We start from the raw sequence: 19,739 nt of genomic DNA, 5'->3' as shown, positions 1-19,739 counted from the left end.
AAAAGTTGTGTTCAATTTATTTAAAAATAGAAAAACATAAAACAATATCTAATGACTTGGGTAAAACATACCCAAATTGTCTTTATTACAACTGGTAATATTTTTTTTAAAACAATCCTGAGGAAGATATCTGCACATCAATTACAGCAACAAAACCTGCAAAAGGACACAATGGCAGAGTTCGCAAATCTTCAAAATCAATTCAGGATTACCTTCATCTACAAAAAGTCCACGAGGTTACTTAATAAAAAACACTGAAACATTCAAAAAACCTTTTTATAGTTCTTTCATTAAGGTTGTGTAAATGTACAGCCCCAAAAAGAGACTTGAGAGGTCATGTATTAGAGCTCCGTAGCTGGTCCCCATTCAATATCATCAGCTTCATCATCATCATAATCATCATCATCTCTTTCGGGATCATTATTGTCACTGTCACTGTCACTTCCTCTGATCTGCGTCCTCCGCATTTGCATGGCTTCATGATGGGCCAATCTAAAAAAAGAAAATTGACCTATTAATGCATTGACCAATAGAGCTTTAACATCCTGAAGCTTAAAGCTGATGTGTACATTTTCTTTGCTGTTCAAATATTTACTCTTATCCCAGCTTAATAGCAGATACAACTATAAGTACGCTATTCAAAGGTTGGTTTTTCCCAAAGAATGTAAACACTGTCTTTGTGGAACTTCTAAAAAATCTGGCCAATCATAGTAATATTGGCTCAACCAATGTCGTGAGTTTGGAACGGGACTACCTGTTTGAATAAAAAAAAATTTAATGAAAGATGGAGGAGTGTTCGGGAGTCTTCGAGTTTTAGTTTGTCATTATCTTTGCACATTATTTATTTTCTAAATGGGGTAGTGGCCCAGTAATTACACACATCAGCATCAAGTTGAGAGATAATGTAGTAATACTCACACTATGAATGCAGGAGAAGGCTTCCGTTCAGGTTCTGCCATACGGGCCTGAAACAATAACATAACTTATGACCAACAGCTTCACCAGAGCATTTTATAACATCTAACTTTAAACGCACAAAAATACACATCACATACATATGGAAAACATATCTCCAGGGTACAAAATGCACATTTTGCCACACCTTCCACTGGCAGGTTAAACTAACAAAAAATGTCCATAAATGAAAATTCAATGATCATACCATGACTTTCTTTCTTCTGCAGAACACAAACAAACATTTTAAAAAGAATATTTCAGCTCTGTAGGTCCATACAATGCAAGTGAATGGTGGCCAGAACTTTGAAGGTCCAAAAAGCATATATAGGCAGTATAAAAGTAATCCATAAGACTCCAGTGGTTTAATCCATGTCTTCAGAAGCGATATGAAAGGTGTGGGTGAGAAACAGATCAATATTTAAGTCCTTTTTCACTATAAATAATCCTCCTTATGACAGTAGGTGGTGATAGGCACGAAGAATGAGACTTGCAAAAACAAAAGTAGAATGTGAAAGTGAAAGTAAAAGTGGATTTACAGTATAAAAAAAGGATATTTATATTTATCGGTTTCTCATCCACACCTATCATATCACTTCTGAAGACATGGATTAAACCACTGGAGTTTTATGGACTACTTTATGCTGCTATCTTGTGCTATTTGTACATTCAAAGTTCAGGCCACCATAACTTTCATTGTGAGAGAAACTCTTCTAAAAATCTTCATTTTTGTTCTGCAGAAGATCTGGGATGGCATGAGGGTGAGTAAATGAGGAAGAATAAAACATTTTGGGTGACCTATTCCATAAACTGAACAACTTCAATGAACTTGAACTTAAATATTTAACGTAAAAACATGACAAACTATGCTTAGTTGCTTTTCATGTTGGTCAGACAGACCTGTATAAGTGGGTGGTTCTTGGATAGAATATGCTTCAAACTGTACCAGACCTATTTTTACTTGCATTTGGTGCTTTGGTGACTGTTCATTTTGGACCCTGCATATGATTATAATTTAGTGAATTGCACAATGTAAATGCAAAACAGGTATATAGGGTACCTGTTGTAGTTTCTCCTCTATGGCTGACAGTGGTGGAGGGGTATCTGCAGTGAGTTCTGTGGGGTCTGGTGCCCTGAAATTGGGTGGTATGTCGGAGGGTGCTGGTGGCGCGGCCAGCTCAGTGGTACTGAAGTCTGAATCGGTGAAACTGTGCTGGGAGGGTATGTCGTCCTGTTGTTGTGGGCTATTGGAGGCAAGGCGTAAAGACCGGGGCTCAGGAACATGAAGGATAGGAGGTACTTCAGGAGGCAGGGTGTACTCTGGTTCTTCCTCCAGGTATGGCTCTGGGTCATAGTGAGGCTTAGGGCTGTGGTTCTGCCCAGTAGCGGGCTCCGAGGAACGGGCCAAAGCACTGCGGTGTCTGCTGATGCCTTCGGTGGGCTCTTCCAGCTCTTCGTTGTCTGTGTAGGCTTCGCCGTCAGTGAAGGGCTCGCCGTCGGTGTCCTCGTAGTCGCTGGCACCGCTGAGGTAGTCAGAGTTGTGTGAGCGGCTCAGTGCGTCAAGCTCTTCGTCACCGCCTCCTTCCAACTGGACACACAACAAGTTCTTGTTAACTAACTCAAATATAACATGCTGATTCTAATGGTGCATTTACTCTGAGATTAAATTTAAGACAAATGTATATTTCCATTTTCTGCATGCATTCCATCTTACAGTGCAAATGCAAATTTTCATCATCAGAACAAAGAGTATGCAAACAAGTTTTTCTAGACAGTAGGACGGTTTGTATCTGTGCACGTCATCTCAACGGTCAAGTGGGAGAAGTCTGAGCTTTAATAACATTTTGAGTTTCCCACTATTAATTACAAGTTTAACAAAGACATGAACGTTATTAACAATTGGAAACTCAAAATTACAGTAATTTCAACATGGAATGAAAGCTCCATTTAACACAAGTTCTTACCGTGACTTCTGAAACCCAGACTGGTTTAGCCTGCTGCACCCGAATCTTGTCTTTCAGAACGTCATACCACATGTTAGAACTAGGCTGTAGATCAATGCGTGCTGTAAAGGAAACCAAAGAACAAGAGATTGGCTTTCAGAGCAATAAAGGCCTTCTGAAAGTATTTTCAACAAAGAATTTGAAGACAGACTTTGAAAGTTTACCAGAAAATAGATGGCTGTAGTGTTTCCTGAGCTTTAAGGCCTGAGCATAGAGGCGTCGAGAGCTCTTGTTGGAGTCCGGCATGTATTTGTGCCTCATGGCCTTCACATCTTTCCGACTGCGAGGATCCAAAAACAGCACCATGGGATGGTATTGAATATAATTCAACCTCTCCACTGCAGTTGGAGTGATGTCCAGCAGGGGGTGCTTTTCCTAAAAGAGACAACACATTTTTGTTGGTTTGGCAAAACAGTTTGGGATAGGTCAGTTTACATGCTGACAAATCAAAGTCATAAAGATGTTCACCTGCTCTGCTATCTGCCTCACTGTGTCCAGTTTGATGACACTGGATGAACTCTCATTTCCACCCCTGGGTACCATTTCTACAAATATAAATGGAAATATAAAAAAATGTGACAGTGAAGGAGTGCTAAGGAAACCTGCATACTTGAAATTCTGAATTTAAAACATACAATAATTTTTCATACCTGCAACTTCAAAATCATCAGGTATTTCTCTGGCCAGCTTCTCATTGGCAATGTCATTCAGAGGGCCCAAAATGACGATAGGCCGCTTGAAATTGGCTAAATAGAAATAAAACATGTGGAAAAACTGTATTCAAAATATACAGTATTCAAAGAATAGGGATGCACAATATATCGGTGACCATATCAATATTGGAAAATGTTAGGGTTTTTTTGTACTATAGGCATCAGCCTAATTTGGCAAAGGTTGGAATCTATCAGGCCTTATTTTTCCAATTCACAAAACGCAAAACAAAACACAAAAACAAAAAAACAGACCAAAGACTATAGAATTACAATATCGGCCATTATACCAGTTTTCTAGCATAACATAAAAATAATTGGTTATCAGTCATAGAGAACTGTTAAAACAAAAGCTCTTCCAAACAATACTAAAGGAATAGGGATTCACAATATATCGGTCACTATAACAGTATTGGACAATATTAGGCTGTTTTTTTATTTTCTGTCAGCCTAAATTGGCAAATGTTGTAAGTTGAATACATCAGGGCTTATTTTTCCAAATTAAAATTTTTGTTTTCATGTCTAAACAAAAAACAAAACAAAGACCAAAGACTACAGAATTACAATATCGGCCATTATATCGGTTAATATATCGGTTTTTGGCCATAATATAAAAATGGTTGGTAATCAGTCAGAGAACATACTAGACATAGTGAAGTATTAAAACCAAAGGCTCTTACAAACAATATTCAAAACTAGGGATTCACAATATATCGGTCACTATATCAGTATTGAACAATGTTAGGCTGTTGTTGTTTTTTCGGTCTCAGCCTTATTAGGCAAATTTTGTAAGTTGATAATATCAGGGCTTATTTTTCCGATTAACGCAAAGCAAAAAACTAAAAAAAACTAAAAAATGACCAAAGATTACAGAATTACATTATCGGCCATTATATCAGTTACTATATCGGTTATCGACCATAACATAAAAGCTACCAGAGTTATCCTTAAAATTCCACTAACCCTCTCTCAGAAGGACCTTCTCATAAGCTGGAAATTTGCCCTGAATTGTCAACTGTAGCAGGTCATCACGAGTTCTTCTGGTGTTCTTCTTAGCCCCTCTGAGACCCCGTAGCTTCCAGAATTCTGCTCTGGGGCCGGATCCCTGGCGTTCGGCCGCACTAATTCTCTGTGCCTGCTCCACACTTGCCAAAGTTTCAGCCCTGAGATCCAGGAAAGGCAACAATAAAACACCAAGATAAAGGTAAGAACTATCGTGTACTTAGAGGATGGATTAGTTTCACTTAGATGGTGGATTACAGGTAAAAATCAGTGAGGGAATTAAAGGAATATTTTATTTAAAGGTAAACGCAAATGGATACACCTCCCTGTTGGTACGAGAAGGTCAATAAGCATACAAGCTAACTACAACAATAAAAGGACAACTATATCGAAAATCTGACTAGCTACTTGAACACACCTGGTCTGGTTAGGAATAGTGCCTTTGTCCAACTCATGCAAGTCATTGCCCATGCGCACAGCTAGCCAAGTTCCTAGCTTCCCACGGTGCATGGTGTCCACCACTCTGAACACCTCGCCTCTGGTGAAACTCAGGTCAACGCTATTCTCCGCCACATGATCAAAATGTGTACGGATGTAGAAGGAGTCACCCAGGCTAGACTTCAAGATCTTCTTGTAGACTGAGATAAAAAAAATATTTGGAATCAGTAATGTCCAAAATTTGTAAAAGTTAAGTTTCCCTTGAACTACTAAAAAGTTTTTTTAAAACTTCCCTTCGTGGACTGCCACATCTTTTAATAATAAAAAAAGACTTAGTCAACGTGAAACAGCATTCACAACCCATTGTACTTTTGTAATGTGATTTATTTCAGAGCTAAACAGGAGATTAAACGAGAAAGACAAACATTTAAATCATACAAACTAAGTGTGTTAAGAAAGTAATTAGGATTAGTTTTGATTTCATGTTGTCTTTAAAGGGACATCCAAATATCAGGACAAGAAGCCACTCACTGTCCATTTTATTCTGAGTCCGGATATTGATATGGTCCCCAGCACGGATGTTCATAAGATACATAGCTGCTTCCTCTCTGGTGAAGTGGTTAAAATCAACACCATTTACCTACCAAAAAATAGCACAACAGAACCTTGTAGAACAGCCTTGAAGTTGAGGGTTTTATCATCTATGAAATGTACCAAATTCTTTGGTCTAACCTCCAGTATCTGATCACCCTCTTTCATGCCTTCCTTCTGGGCTGGACTGTTGGGTTGGACGCCACCAACAAAGATGCCGACGTCATTTCCTCCCACCAATCTCAACCCAACATTACCCTCTTTCACAAACCTCACATGGTTCTGATCCGAGCTGTACCTAAAAATGGAGAAACACAAGACATTGGAGCAACTCTACTATAAAGTAGATCACACAAGTGAATCAATTTTTTTGGGGGGATGATTAGTCACATAATTACAAAGCCTTTTAGAGGAAAGGAAGGGGAATTTTTCTCAAATAGTTTTGCATGCCCTCGAAATAAGTTTTGTGTTCCCTGACAATAAATTAACCATGGTTTTACTATAGCGATATTGTAGTAACCATTTTTTATGGTTGGCAGAAACAATGATTTAAATACAATTAACCATGCTTTTACTACAGTTATACTATGGTACTTGTAGTAAAGCCATAGTACCTCAAAATTATGGATTTTATTACCATATTCTTTGTTTTTCTGTATCATTACTATGGTTTTACTATGAATATAATGGTTAACAAATGGTTATTGTAGTAAAATCATGGTACATTTTGTGGTTACTATTGTTTCTACAACAAATACCATAGTTCAACTATGGTATTTTTAGTAAAACAATAAAAATGTATTGCAAGGTAACACAAAACTTATTGCGAGGGAACACATATCTATTTTAGAATAGGGGCCATTCACACTGAATGCATTTTTGCATCCATTTGCACTGTTTTTTAATTGTTTTTCCATGTAAACATACACTAGACGGAGGTCTTTGACAGTTGTGCTATGTCTCGCTGTTTTTTCAGTGTCTCACGCTCGAATGCCACATTTTTAGATGCCATGTCATGTTAAAAAGAAAGGATACTTTTAAAAAGTGCATCACGAGACACCTGCGTTTGGTTATATAAACTCAGCAAAAAAAGAAATGTCCCTTTTCAGGACACAGTATTTTAAAGATAATTTTGTAAAAATACAAATAACTTTACAGATCTTTATTGTAAAGGGTTTAAACAAGGTTTTCCATGCTTGTTCAATGAACCATAAACAATTAATGAACATGCACCTGTGGAACGGTCATGAATACACTAACAGCTTACAGACGGTAGGCAATTAAGGTCAGTTATAAAATTTAGGACACTAAAGAAACCTTTCTACTGACTCTGAAAAACACCAATAGTAACATGCCCAGGGTCCCTGCTCATCTGCGTGAACGTGAATTAAGCATGCTGCATGGAGGCATGAGGACTGCAGATGTAGCAAGGGCAACAAATTGCAATGTCCGTACTGTGAGACACCCAAGACAGCACTACAGGGAGACAGGAAGGACAGCTGATCGTCTTCGCAGCGACAGATCACGTGTAACAACACCTGCACAGGATCGGTACCATCTGAATATCACACCTGCTGGACAGGTACAGGATGGCGGCAACAACAACTGCCCGAGTTACACCAGGAACGCACAATCCCTCAATCAGTGCTCAGACTGTCTGCAATAGGCTGAGAGAGGCTGGACTGAGGGCTTGTAAGCCTGTTTTAAGGCAGGCCCTTACCAGACATCACCGGCAACTACATCGCCTATGGGCACAAACCCACCTTCGCTGGAACAGACAGGATTGGCAAAAAGTGCTCTTCACTGACGAGTCCCGGTTTTGTCTCACCAGGGGTGATGGTCAGACTCACGTTAATCATCGAAGGAATAAGCATTACACCGAGGCCTGTACTCTGGAGCAGGATCGATTTGGAGGTGGAGGGTCTGTCATGGTCTGGGGTGTCACAGCATCATCGGACTGAGCTTGTTGTCATTGCAGGCAATCTCAATGCTGTACGTTACAGGGAAGACATCCTCCTCCCTCATGTGGTACCCTTCCTGCAGGCTCATCCTGACATGACCCTCCAGCATGACAATGCCACCAGCCATACTGCTCATTCTGTGCATGATTCCCTGCAAGACCCATGGTCAGCAAAGAGCCCAGATCTCAATCCCATTGAGCATGTCTGGGACCTGTTGGATCGGACGGTGAGGGCTAGGGCCCTTCCCCCCATAAATGTCCGGGAACTTGGCAAATGCCTTGGTGGAAGGGTGCGGTAACATCTCACAGCAAGAACTGGCAAATCTGGTGCAGTCCATGAGGAAGAGATGCACTGCAGTACTTAATGCAGCTGATGGCCACACCAGATACTGACTGTTACTTCTGATTTTTTACGCCCCCTTTGTTCAGGGACACATTATTCAATTTCTGTTAGTCACATGTCTGTGAAACTTGGTCAGTTTATGTCTTAGTTGTTGAATATTTTTATGTTCATACAAATATTTACACATGTTAAGTTTGCTGAAAATAAAAGCAGTTGAAAGTGAGAGGACGTTTCTTTTTTGCTGATTTTACAAGCATTCGATGTGACATTTTCAATATGCATATCAAGAATCATCATGTTTCTCACCCCAGGTTTGGTGTAGGGACTGCGTCTGGTGGGAGGGAATACAAAGGCTCCTCTATAGGTTTAGCTGAAATAAAACAGTTACAATTAATTCAAATGCCTATTCATATGTCCCCCAAAGTATTTCCCTATTATATGAGTACTATGGGTTGCTGCTGATACATACAGTTGAGTTTGGTGTGGTTGGGAATGGAGACGTTAGAACGAAGAGTGCCGTTAGCACGTGGAAAACTGAAAGAAAGAGCCAACGGATTTCTGTTAGACCAAATTACAATCCATCATATAAGCTCCTATGATCTAGTAATGCTAATAGTTCTAGTTTTGAATCAGGTTTTTGCTTATTTGTTAATACAACAGATCATGTCATATTTAAACCGGCTCTAGGAAAGTATGATTAATCAATGGGTGTTTTTGAATTGGAGTTACCTGCGGTTATTGTGTACATAGATGTTAAATCGGGTGTTCTGTACCTGTTATCGCTGTTGCGGCCTGGACTGTCTGATCTCCTGGGAGGTGATGGAGCTCTTTCTGATTCAGAGGAATCTGGCAAATGAATCAAAGCAATAATATTACAAAAGGTGAAAAAAGATTAATTCTAGATCTAGATGTTGAGATATTTAGCTAGATTCAAACATTAGAGAAAGGTGCCTCAAATAAGCTGTTAGAGAGTAACTAACTAAAAGTAACAATGCAACAAAATGAACTACATTTTTCATTTACATTTTATGCATTTGGCAGACACGCCAAAGCGGCTTACAGAGCCCTTATTACAGGGACAATCCCCCCTGGAGCAACCTGGAGTTAAGTGCCTTGCTCAAGGACACAATGGTGGTGGCTTTGGGGATTGAACCGGCAACCTTCTGCTTACCAGTTATGTGCTTTAGACCACTACGCCACCACCACTCCATTTTTCAGTATCGCTAAAGTAGCTCAGCTATTTTCACAATAGTGTAGCTTTTCCAGTGACGAGCCGTAGTGTAGCATCACAAAAAGCAAAAACTTGTATATTGAATAGAACTTAATCATCGTAGCAGCATCTTTGATTTTGACAGGAATGAAAATGAGAAGTGAGGGATAGATTTACAGCCTTTAAATGACATGCACTGTATACATCTATCAAAGCGCTTCAATATCAGATCTAATTTTCCTGTTGACTGGAGTTTTTTTGTTAACTGAAATTTCTTGGGAAAATATATTTTCAATGTTTCGTCAGCGGAAAGATCCAAAAATATTTAAATAACTGTATAATCCATTAAAGAGACTGTACGTCTATCCCTCACAGCTTCGTTGTCATTACCGTCAAAATCAAAGATGTGCTGTTGTGAATAAGGTCTACTGTGAACGCAGCAATGAGGGAGTAATCAAAACACACTCACAATTCATTTATATGTAACGTTGGGAACTACAGTTAATGTGGAGATTAGTTTAAATGAACTGTTGCACATAAATGATTTACAAATTCACTTGATCACTGCGTAACCTTGAAGGAACTTTGCCAGAAACTTATTTTAGAAGCTAGCAATTTAGTTAATTGCTATATTTCACCTAATTATATAAAAATCGGGTGTTTTCTTGTTGTATTAGTTATATTTAATATAAATTGAAATGATATTGACAATCTTTAATATATGTCATTTTGATTCAAACTGATCTGCAGAATCATTTAAATAATTTAGATCGATTTGTGAATCATTTGTGAATTGAAAATAACTCTTTTCTGATTCTATGACAAATCAGACATCATTATGGCTTGCAAGCATGTTGTACTCTACACAAGCAATATCTAGCTCATGAAATATTCTAAAGCAGGGTTTCCCAATTGGGGGTTCAAGGGAATTCCAGGGGGTTCTTGCATGAATGCGAGGATGCATAATTTATATTTAAAAATGTAAAATGAATAAAAATGAAAATTCCAAATGTTGTCCATCATTTGACAAATAATAAACGGTATATGGTATACTATTCCCAAACATTCAGACACCCGCCACACCGCTGTGGGAGGCGTTTAGAAGTACATTTAAATATGAGGATGCTCAATAATACCTTAACTAATGTGACATTTAAATGTGTTATCAATGACTTTATGCCTCATTCTAGGAGTAGAATTCACATGAGGTCAGTAAAAGAAGCTGTTTTAGCCACTCAATGATGATTTAAAGTAATACATATGCAGTGGACATTTTTACATTTGTCTGGTTTAGATTCTGAATTAATGGCGCCAATGTGCTTACACGCTATACACGGCCATAATATGAGCCACTTGCACAATGTTTTTTCATTATGATGACACTGATACTACTGCAAAGATAGGTTTATAAAATATTCATAATACAGACAAAAGAATGGTGATAAGAGAGGCATATCTTCTGTTGGGCAGATGTGTAAATGGCTTTCACTGCAGATGGCACATGAGTGAATGGGCACTTGAGGGTATCTGAGTAGATTTCATACCATTTGTAGTCTAATTAAACAAACAAAATCACATGATATGGTCTTGCACACTTGGTGTGTTCAAGTTGAATACTGACTGAAAAACGTAAACAAAGTAGTAGGTGGAGCTTCAGGTCACACCTACTGATGATGTGGACCAATGGCAGCAAGAAGATGTTTAGCAGGAGGTTAGGAGTTTTTTTTTTTAAGTTTGCCCAGGCGAGCTGTTCCAAACCACCGAAACGAACACAAAAACACCTTTTTTGCCATATACTGTTCTAAATGACATCTATTTTTTATGAAGCATATCTGGGCCTTTACCGCTTATGCGCTGGTTAGGTTTACTGCAGAACGGACTAGTTGACATAGGCTTCTGTTGGGTCTTAAAGCTGTCATTTAGGCACCCACCAATATTTTATGTCACAGCTGCCAAAACTTAAGATATAGGCTTATATGTAAATTCCTTTTCATTTCATATAAATATTTCTAGAATATGTCCCTCCACCCCAGCCCTAGCTTTGTACTTTCAATGATAATATATATATATATATATATATATATATATATATATACACTCACCTAAAGGATTATTAGGAACACCTGTTCAATTTCTCATTAATGCAATTATCTAATCAACCAATCACATGGCAGTTGCTTCAATGCATTTAGGGGTGTGGTCCTGGTCAAGACAATCTCCTGAACTCCAAACTGAATGTCAGAATGGGAAAGAAAGGTGATTTAAGCAATTTTGAGCGTGGCATGGTTGTTGGTGCCAGACGGGCCGGTCTGAGTATTTCACAATCTGCTCAGTTACTGGGATTTTCATGCACAACCATTTCTAGGGTTTACAAAGAATGCTGTGAAAAGGGAAAAACATCCAGTATGCGGCAGTTCTGTGGGCGAAAATGCCTTATTGATGCTAGAGGTCAGAGGAGAATGGGCCGACTGATTCAAGCTGATAGAAGAGCAACTTTGCCTGAAATAACCACTCGTTACAACCGAGGTATGCAGCAAAGCATTTGTGAAGCCACAACACGCACAACCTTGAGGCGGATGGGCTACACCCCCACAGTCACCAGATCTCAACCCAATAGAGCATCTTTGGGATGTGGTGGAACGGGAGCTTCGTGCCCTGGATGTGCATCCCACAAATCTCCATCAACTGCAAGATGCTATCCTATCAATATGGGCCAACATTTCTAAAGAATGCTTTCAGCACCTTCTTGAATCAATGCCACGTAGAATTAAGGCAGTTCTGAAGGCGAAAGGGGGTCAAACACAGTATTAGTATGGTGTTCCTAATAATCCTTTAGGTGAGTGTATATATATACGTATATATATATATTTTTTTACTACTGTGATTGAAGTGCAATCAATTTTTGTGACAAAAATGAATAAAATAAAATATATACATTTTATAGGAAGAATATATTTAATAAAAGTTTATTAAAATGTACCAATAATAAGAAAAAATAAGTAAAAATATGTCAAATGTATTATATTTCAAAGGTTTACATTACTTTAAATATCAGGGGGAACTTCAAAGGGGTTCGGCCGACAAAAAAGATTGGGAACCCTTGTGCTAGAGCAAAGAAAAACTAGAATAATATGAATTCACTGTCCATGAATTTGCTGTAACTGACCTTCAGGTGGAGGTCTGGCCGGTGCTGCTCTGAGTGGAGGCTCTTGTCTGCTGTTGATGATTGGCGCTTTAATTTCTACTCTGAAATAAACCATAACGGTAGCAAAGCAATATTAGAATAATATGTTCAGCAACATGTTATGTCCAATAGAATGCACTTTAGATATGATCTAAAAATCGTACAGCAGCATTAGTATCTCTTACCCCTGTATGGCTCTAGAGTTTGTACTGGCTGTAGACAGCGGTGGTGGAGGAGAGCTGTAACTAGCTTCTGATTCAGACTCTGAGGGAGCTTATTAAACACACCATGCATTAAAAGTACCATCTTAATATCTGTTAATATATTTAATAAAAGTAATATCTATATCTGTTAACATCATTGCACCATGATACAATATTTGAAAGGAATGTTTCGGGTTCAATACAAATTAAGCTTAATCAAAATAATTTATGGCACAATAATATTTAAATATTAATAAAGTAACTAAAATAATAAGTCATCCCTCATTTATATGATATATATATATATACACACTCACCTAAAGGATTATTAGGAACACCATACTAATACTGTGTTTGACCCCCTTTCGCCTTCAGAACTGCCTTAATTCTACGTGGCATTGATTCAACAAGGTGCTGAATGCATTCTTTAGAAATTTTGGCCCATATTGATAGGATAGCATCTTGCAGTTGATGGAGATTTGTGGGATGCACATCCAGGGCACGAAGTTCCCGTTCCACCACATCCCAAAGATGCTCTATTGGGTTGAGATCTGGTGACTGTGGGGGCCATTTTAGTACAGTGAACTCATTGTCATGTTCAAGAAACCAATTTGAAATGATTCAAGCTTTGTGACATGGTGCATTATCCTGCTGGAAGTAGCCATCAGAGGATGGGTACATGGTGGCCATAAAGGGATGGACATCTCAGGTAGGCCGTGGCATTTAAACGATGCCCAATTGGCACTAAGGGGCCTAAAGTGTGCCAAGAAAACATCCCCCACACCATTACACCACCACCACCAGCCTGCACAGTGGTAACAAGGCACGATGGATCCATGTTCTCATTCTGTTTACGCCAAATTCTGACTCTACCATCTGAATGTCTCAACAGAAATCGAGACACATCAGACCAGGCAACATTTTTCCAGTCTTCAACGGTCCAATTTTGGTGAACTCTTGCAAATTGTAGCCTCTTTTTCCTGTTTGTAGTGGAGATGAGTGGTACCCGGTGGGGTCTTCTGCTGTTGTAGCCCATCCGCCTCAAGGTTGTGCGTGTTGTGGCTTCACAAATGCTTTGCTGCATACCTCGGTTGTAACGAGTGGTTATTTCAGGCAAAGTTGCTCTTCTATCAGCTTGAATCAGTCGGCCCATTCTCCTCTGACCTCTAGCATCAACAAGGCATTTTCGCCCACAGGACTGCCGCATACTGGATGTTTTTCCTTTTCACACCATTCTTTGTAAACCCTAGAAATGGTTGTGCGTGAAAATCCCAGTAACTGAGCAGATTGTGAAATACTCAGACCGCCCGCCTGGCACCAACAACCATGCCACGCTCAAAATTGCTTAAATCACCTTTCTTTCCCATTCTGACATTCAGTTTGGAGTTCAGGAGATTGTCTTGACCAGGACCACACCCCTAAATGCATTGGAGCAACTGCCATGTGATTGGTTGATTAGATAATTGCATTAATGAGAAATTGAACAGGTGTTCCTAATAATCCTTTAGGTGAGTGTATATATATATATATATAATCATGGTTACAGTACGGCACTTAAAATGTAAGTGAATTGGGCCATTCCATAAACACCGTTTCAAAATTGTTAGGACAACAAGAAAACATTATTTTTTTAATTTTTTTTTTAAAGCATCGTTTATCATAAAATTATAAACACATGCAATATTATTTCTGAATAATTCCATGGGGCCATACTTTCGAAACAGTGTGTATTTTAACGTTTATTCACTTCCAATGTAAATGCTGTCCTGTAATCGTAATTTTTGCTTCCTTTTTTAAAATAAACGAGAAACTATTCTAAATTATTTTTTGTACGAGTAGTCAACATTGTCACAAATTCTATCGATTGAGCTCAACTTGTATGAACGTGGAACATTCCTTGTAATTAAAAGCAATAGCAATTCAAAGGCAGAGTTTTATTCACTACAAAGACTAATGTAGTTACTGACACTGTGAATTAAGATTCACTCGTACCTCTCTGTACAGGCATTGAGGGTTTCGCCCATTTTGAGGGTTCCATTCTAGGGACTGCCATGACCTCAGGCATTGCCCTGCAAGAGAGAGGGAAGATTGGAGGATAAGTGAGAGAAGAGGAGGGGGGGGGGGTCACTGACTTACGCTCAACCCAGAAGGGAGTTGAAATGTAAAATCACTGATAATCAAGAATAGGGGGAGAAATTCACCTCAAGTTCTTTTTTTCTTTTTGGGAGGCTCTCTCTCATTGCAAGAGGCGGGCTAGCCCTCTTCACAAATTATTATTAGGTCCCAAAATAAATGATTTATGGTTTATGGACAAGCACTAAAGTTATTAAACTGTGGGTGGAACCATAATTGTGAATAATAATAATAATAATAATAATAATAATAAAAGAAATCATATTGATGATTTCTCCATTCATCACTCTAAATATATCTGTATTTGGAGAGGATTAAAAGAAAGTATCTTTTATAAATGTATTGTGGATCTTTGTGTCTATATATGCACATTATTGTATTATATGACCAACTGTTTGACTGTATACTTGAAACTTTGATCCATGATTATCTGGACTGTAAGAGCAATTCATAAAATCAAACTTTTTAATTAATTTTTTCAACTTTTACAGCAAGATGAATTAACATACTACAGAAACGTGTTCGGGTTGATTCGGTGTCTTTTATTTAAAAAGATCACAGATATCACATTTTCATCACAATGAAATTAAAATACATGAATGTGTACAAGCAACAAAGAAACATTCAAAAAGCAGACTTGTAAAAAAAAAAAATTTGCAAAGAAAATCAAAGCAAATAAACGCATAACCAAAAAGCAAATAATCAAAGAAAAAGTTTTTTTCCATCTTGCGTGCGCTGACAGATGATTGGCCTTACTCAAAGAGCCCTTGATGAAAGTTGCGTTAAAAGCGGCAGTGAGGCCTCCCTCATGTATACCTGTATCTATTGTTGGACTCCTGGCTGGCTGGAGTGGCCCGTCTGCGTGGAGGTTCAGTACTATCTTCGGATTCAGATTCGGATGCATCTGTAGGTGATAGACATTTTCTTAATTTGGCACAGTACAAAAGGACAGCAGTGTTTTAACTGGGTGCAAAAAATCACCTCTGGGTGGTGGTCTGTAAGGTGAAGCCATACGGCGAGGGAAATCCTGAGACATAACAGAGGAAGACTTCAAACCAGGTGGGGGAAGATTGGGGAGCACCCTGGGAGAAGAGAAAGTGGAGACAGAAAACTATTAACTGTCTTAGATTTAAGAAGTTTGGGGTAGGACCAATGTTATGGGACAATGCTAAGCTAAATGCTAAAATGCTAAAATCATAATTTGGTTTCAAATTGTATGTATCGTCAGGATGGTCAACAACTATCCAACAACCAACTTTTGTAAGAGCTATGATTTTCTGCAAATAAAGGTTATAGTCAATTAGCCAATTTATGTTTTGAATTTATGTTAGTTATTCTTTTAAGGGCTGTGCTTAGCATATATTGCTAAGAAACATGTCTGATGGACGTGACCATATATCAGCCCAATTATATAGGGCTTTCTTTAGACCAACTAATCAACAAGTAATCCAGACAACCCACTGAATAGTCCAATTTGAAAATATGTAGTTTTGTTTGGTGCTTTGTGCTTATCATGAAGTGGACATGATGTGTACTTGTATCTGGAGGGATTTTCAGGTTTGGGACTCTGGCGTCTTGGGGGTGGGGAGGCGCTCCGGTCTGAATCGGAATCAGAAACAGCTGGTGACAAATAACAAAGCATTGTTAAGCTTTTGAGATTAAATGATCTATAACGTTCATGTATATAGTTCACTGAAGCGTCATATTACAGGAAACTCTTTCTGGAGCTATAAAATTCCAAAGCTGGTTTAATGAGGAACATGGTAAATCAGCTTTGCTATGTCAAGCAGGTGATCATTTTAAGGCAGACCTTTGCGAGGTCGTGAGGACGTGGATGTGTTCCAGTTCTGTGTAACAGGTGAAGCTCGAGGGTTTGGCAGTGTGGAGATCCCTGAGAGAACCCTGGAACAGTTAAACAGGTATACATGTTACCTATGCATCTAAACAAAGCAGACATCAGCACGTGAAACAAGATACAAAGCAAAGCAAATAAAAAACAAAAAAAAACAACACTAAACAAAATAAAGCTATTTATTAGTCCAGTTCATCATAAAGCCTAAAACAAAACCAAATAAAAAAACAAACCAAAAAAAAGAAAAAAAAAGGTATTATTATTAAAAATAATAATAAAAAATTTAATAATCAATAAAGATATTTATCAGTCCATCATTAAGGCTCAAACAAAAACAAACCACAAAAAATACAAACATTTAAAAAAATAACAAAGTTCAAACAAAACAAATGAAAAACTAAAATAAATTGTATAAGATATTTATCAGTCCAGTTCGTCAATCAAGGCTCAAACTAAATAAATGAAAAAAAAAAAAAAAAAAAAAGGTATAAATTATTTTCAGTCCAGTTGGTCATCAAGGCTCAAATGAAAAAAAATTTAAAAAAAAGAAACACATCAAATACAAAACAAACTAAAAGCAAAGCAAAAAAAATATTACAGTTATCATGGTAAGTAACTATGGCTCTGCAAAGCCATTTTTGGCTAGATTGATATAGGCCAATATATTGACATAGAGCAATGTTTACTTATATCTGTCTCTGTTATCAAGAGTGTCGTGTCTTGATGGTAGAGGCGAGTTGCTGTGGTCTGATTCAGACTCTGATGGAACTGCACAAAAAACCAAAGCATCAGTCAGCCAATCAAATCCTCATTATTTCATATATAACATCTTTAGACAAAGTATTGTGGTCACAAATTGCTTGACCAAGGAAATCCATGAACTGAAAACAATCCAATGAAACATCATAATGATCAATGGGACTCATTCATGAAACATAAGCAGAAAGAATGTGTAAATTGTTCGTAAAACCATTCTTGCATAAATTGACACTGAAATGTGCTTTGCTAATTTGTCAAGAATGAGGCCTAAATAGGCTTGTTTAATGATCTGTAAGACTCACCTCTGCGTGGGGGCACTGACTGGGCTGGCGGTCGTGTGAGTGTCGAACGCAAAGGCGGAGAATCCCGCGGTTTTGAGAATGGAGGATCAGCGCGATTTCTGCGGAACAAATAGTTATATTAGTGCAAAGATTAGAAGAGAACAATAAAGGCTGTGGTCCAGGGTGCTCACCTGCGAGAGCGGCGATCCCTTGGACGGGATGTTCTATTTGTGGGGCCATCTGAATCCAGATCTGAAATTTCTTTCGGGAAAGATAAAAAGATGGAAAAAATCCCACATTACAAGGAGTACTTGGAAGATTCGCCTAAAATATTCCTTGTGTATATGCCACAGATCAGAGGCGTACTGTAATAATAATGGTCAACTCACCCTCCAGCTCTGAGCTGCTGTCTTCTCGCTTCTCGTCCGCACTGTTTTGAGGACTGTCCTCCACCTCTGGAATGCTGACCAGAAACTTCCTGTCATCCCTCAACACCAGCATGGTCAGTTTACCCCTAGACTTCTCTACCAAGTGTTTGGTCTCCAGCAAGGAAAGATTTTCTGTCGTCATGCCATTAATCTAAATATGATCAATACCATTTTAGGGTTAGATGAGGTTTATGAGCAATGGAATGGTTCCTAAAGATCATTTCAACAATGGTTAATAATTTTCTCACACCTTCAGAACAAGATCTCCTTCCTGCAGGGTCCCCTCTTTGGAAGCCAGACCGGTGGGTGTCATGTGCTTAATGAAGATCTGGCTCCCCAACTTCATTCCGTACTCTACAGAGAGAAACATGTTGAAGCAAAGTGAATATTCATTAATAGATCTGAAGAAATTGAGTGGTTCTGCTTTTGCATGTCACAGCCACAATGCTGCGGTGTTGTAGATAGTTTTTAGCATGTAATTATGCAATTGCTAGGCGGCTGCTCCCTCCTTTTATTTTTTCACCCATTTTATCATCTGCCAAAACTGTTGGCTTTGAAAAGTAACTGCACACCTGTCTTTAACAAGCTGCACAATTTCGATCATGTCTGTAACAACAATGCTGCTGGACGATTTACGCACCAAACTCCAAAACATTTCAATAGCAATAGTAAGCAAGCATTAGGATTCTGACCATCTGTGGGTTTTTTCTTGATCAGGGTTGCTCTGATTGGTTTTTCTTGCATGTCCTGATTGGGAATCCTTTTGAAGCTGGACATGATAGGCAGGTCATGACCGTTACTTTCAGGTGTTACACTTCGAGCTCGTCGATTGCGATCAGTATCGGAGCCACGCCGTTCCCTTCCCTTGGGTCTGTCATCATCTAATAAATTGGATTGAGAGGCAGAACGAGTAGGTCTGTTGCTCATGGGGATCTGAATTGTGCGTGGTCTCTTGATAGTCTGTGAATCAAAAAAACGAATTTACACCACAAGAACTTGCAAAAATGTACGAGGAATAAAATCTGCTGTCAACCACATGAAACATGAATGAAAGAACTCAAACACCAAGTTCTATGTCCTCGAGACATACAATAAAGAAAACCATTCTTGCATTGAAATGAATGTAAGATAGGGATAGGTTAACTAGTCGTACAAAAACCAACTAGTCAAAAACTATTTCAATAGTGGCTGAGATTTAATTTGCACACTGTGCATTATCTGTTGAAAAGTCACAAATGTTCAATTCCGCTGTACGATAACTAGATGCGTTTGAACACAAGAATGCCCCCCCTATTGGCGTCATATGAAACCGAACCTAGCCTAATAATAATGGGCTTCCTTAAGATCGATTAGTCGACTATTCGTTCAGACAACCCACCGATTAGTCCATTTTGAAAGTATGTAGTTTTTCACATCCCTAATGCAAGAATGGTTTTACAAATGATTTAAAGACAAACTTGTTAAACTTGTGTTTCATTACTTCTTTTTGGTAATGCTTTGACTTACAATGTTCACAGTTTTCCCACAATTTCTCAGATTTTGAATAGTATACAGTGAGGTGACCTTCTCCATTGAAACTCCATTCACCATAACTATCTGATCCCGTGTCCTGTGGGCAATAAATCATGTGAGATGCACCTCTATCAAAAAAAAAAAAATCGTTCAAATGTTTGAGTATGTTGGTCTTC

At 38.5% G+C, this 19,739-nt stretch overlaps 1 protein-coding gene across 5 annotated transcripts in view; it reads right to left on the bottom strand.

Annotated features, from left to right (window-relative positions):
* tjp3 (tight junction protein 3) overlaps positions 1–19,739 on the bottom strand; it is a 35,647-nt gene continuing 15,908 nt past the window's right edge. For 4 of the 5 annotated variants that reach the window (XM_052124078.1, XM_052124073.1, XM_052124076.1 and 1 more), the window contains exons 4-31: positions 19,558–19,660; positions 18,744–19,011; positions 18,302–18,405; positions 18,013–18,202; positions 17,815–17,884; positions 17,645–17,742; positions 17,270–17,351; positions 16,542–16,633; positions 16,267–16,351; positions 15,713–15,813; positions 15,548–15,635; positions 14,591–14,667; positions 12,581–12,668; positions 12,378–12,457; positions 8,775–8,847; positions 8,471–8,535; positions 8,308–8,371; positions 5,840–5,996; positions 5,639–5,747; positions 5,088–5,307; positions 4,631–4,830; positions 3,608–3,703; positions 3,426–3,502; positions 3,122–3,332; positions 2,919–3,019; positions 2,015–2,542; positions 919–965; positions 1–492 (exon numbers count right to left, since the gene is read on the bottom strand). In XM_052124078.1, coding sequence (XP_051980038.1) covers positions 342–492; positions 919–965; positions 2,015–2,542; positions 2,919–3,019; positions 3,122–3,332; positions 3,426–3,502; positions 3,608–3,703; positions 4,631–4,830; positions 5,088–5,307; positions 5,639–5,747; positions 5,840–5,996; positions 8,308–8,371; positions 8,471–8,535; positions 8,775–8,847; positions 12,378–12,457; positions 12,581–12,668; positions 14,591–14,667; positions 15,548–15,635; positions 15,713–15,813; positions 16,267–16,351; positions 16,542–16,633; positions 17,270–17,351; positions 17,645–17,742; positions 17,815–17,884; positions 18,013–18,202; positions 18,302–18,405; positions 18,744–19,011; positions 19,558–19,660 — 3,625 coding nt within the window. In that variant the 3' untranslated portion in view covers positions 1–341. The remainder of the gene's footprint in view (positions 493–918; positions 966–2,014; positions 2,543–2,918; positions 3,020–3,121; positions 3,333–3,425; positions 3,503–3,607; positions 3,704–4,630; positions 4,831–5,087; positions 5,308–5,638; positions 5,748–5,839; positions 5,997–8,307; positions 8,372–8,470; positions 8,536–8,774; positions 8,848–12,377; positions 12,458–12,580; positions 12,669–14,590; positions 14,668–15,547; positions 15,636–15,712; positions 15,814–16,266; positions 16,352–16,541; positions 16,634–17,269; positions 17,352–17,644; positions 17,743–17,814; positions 17,885–18,012; positions 18,203–18,301; positions 18,406–18,743; positions 19,012–19,557; positions 19,661–19,739) is intronic. The other variant, XM_052124075.1, reaches the window with a different exon arrangement.

This window comes from Xyrauchen texanus, chromosome 50 (genome assembly GCF_025860055.1).
Source record: "Xyrauchen texanus isolate HMW12.3.18 chromosome 50, RBS_HiC_50CHRs, whole genome shotgun sequence".
NCBI classification, from domain to species: Eukaryota; Metazoa; Chordata; class Actinopteri; order Cypriniformes; family Catostomidae; genus Xyrauchen; species Xyrauchen texanus.
The sequence above is the reverse complement of the archived record's forward strand: the minus strand, read 5'-3'. Positions and strand labels throughout refer to the sequence as shown.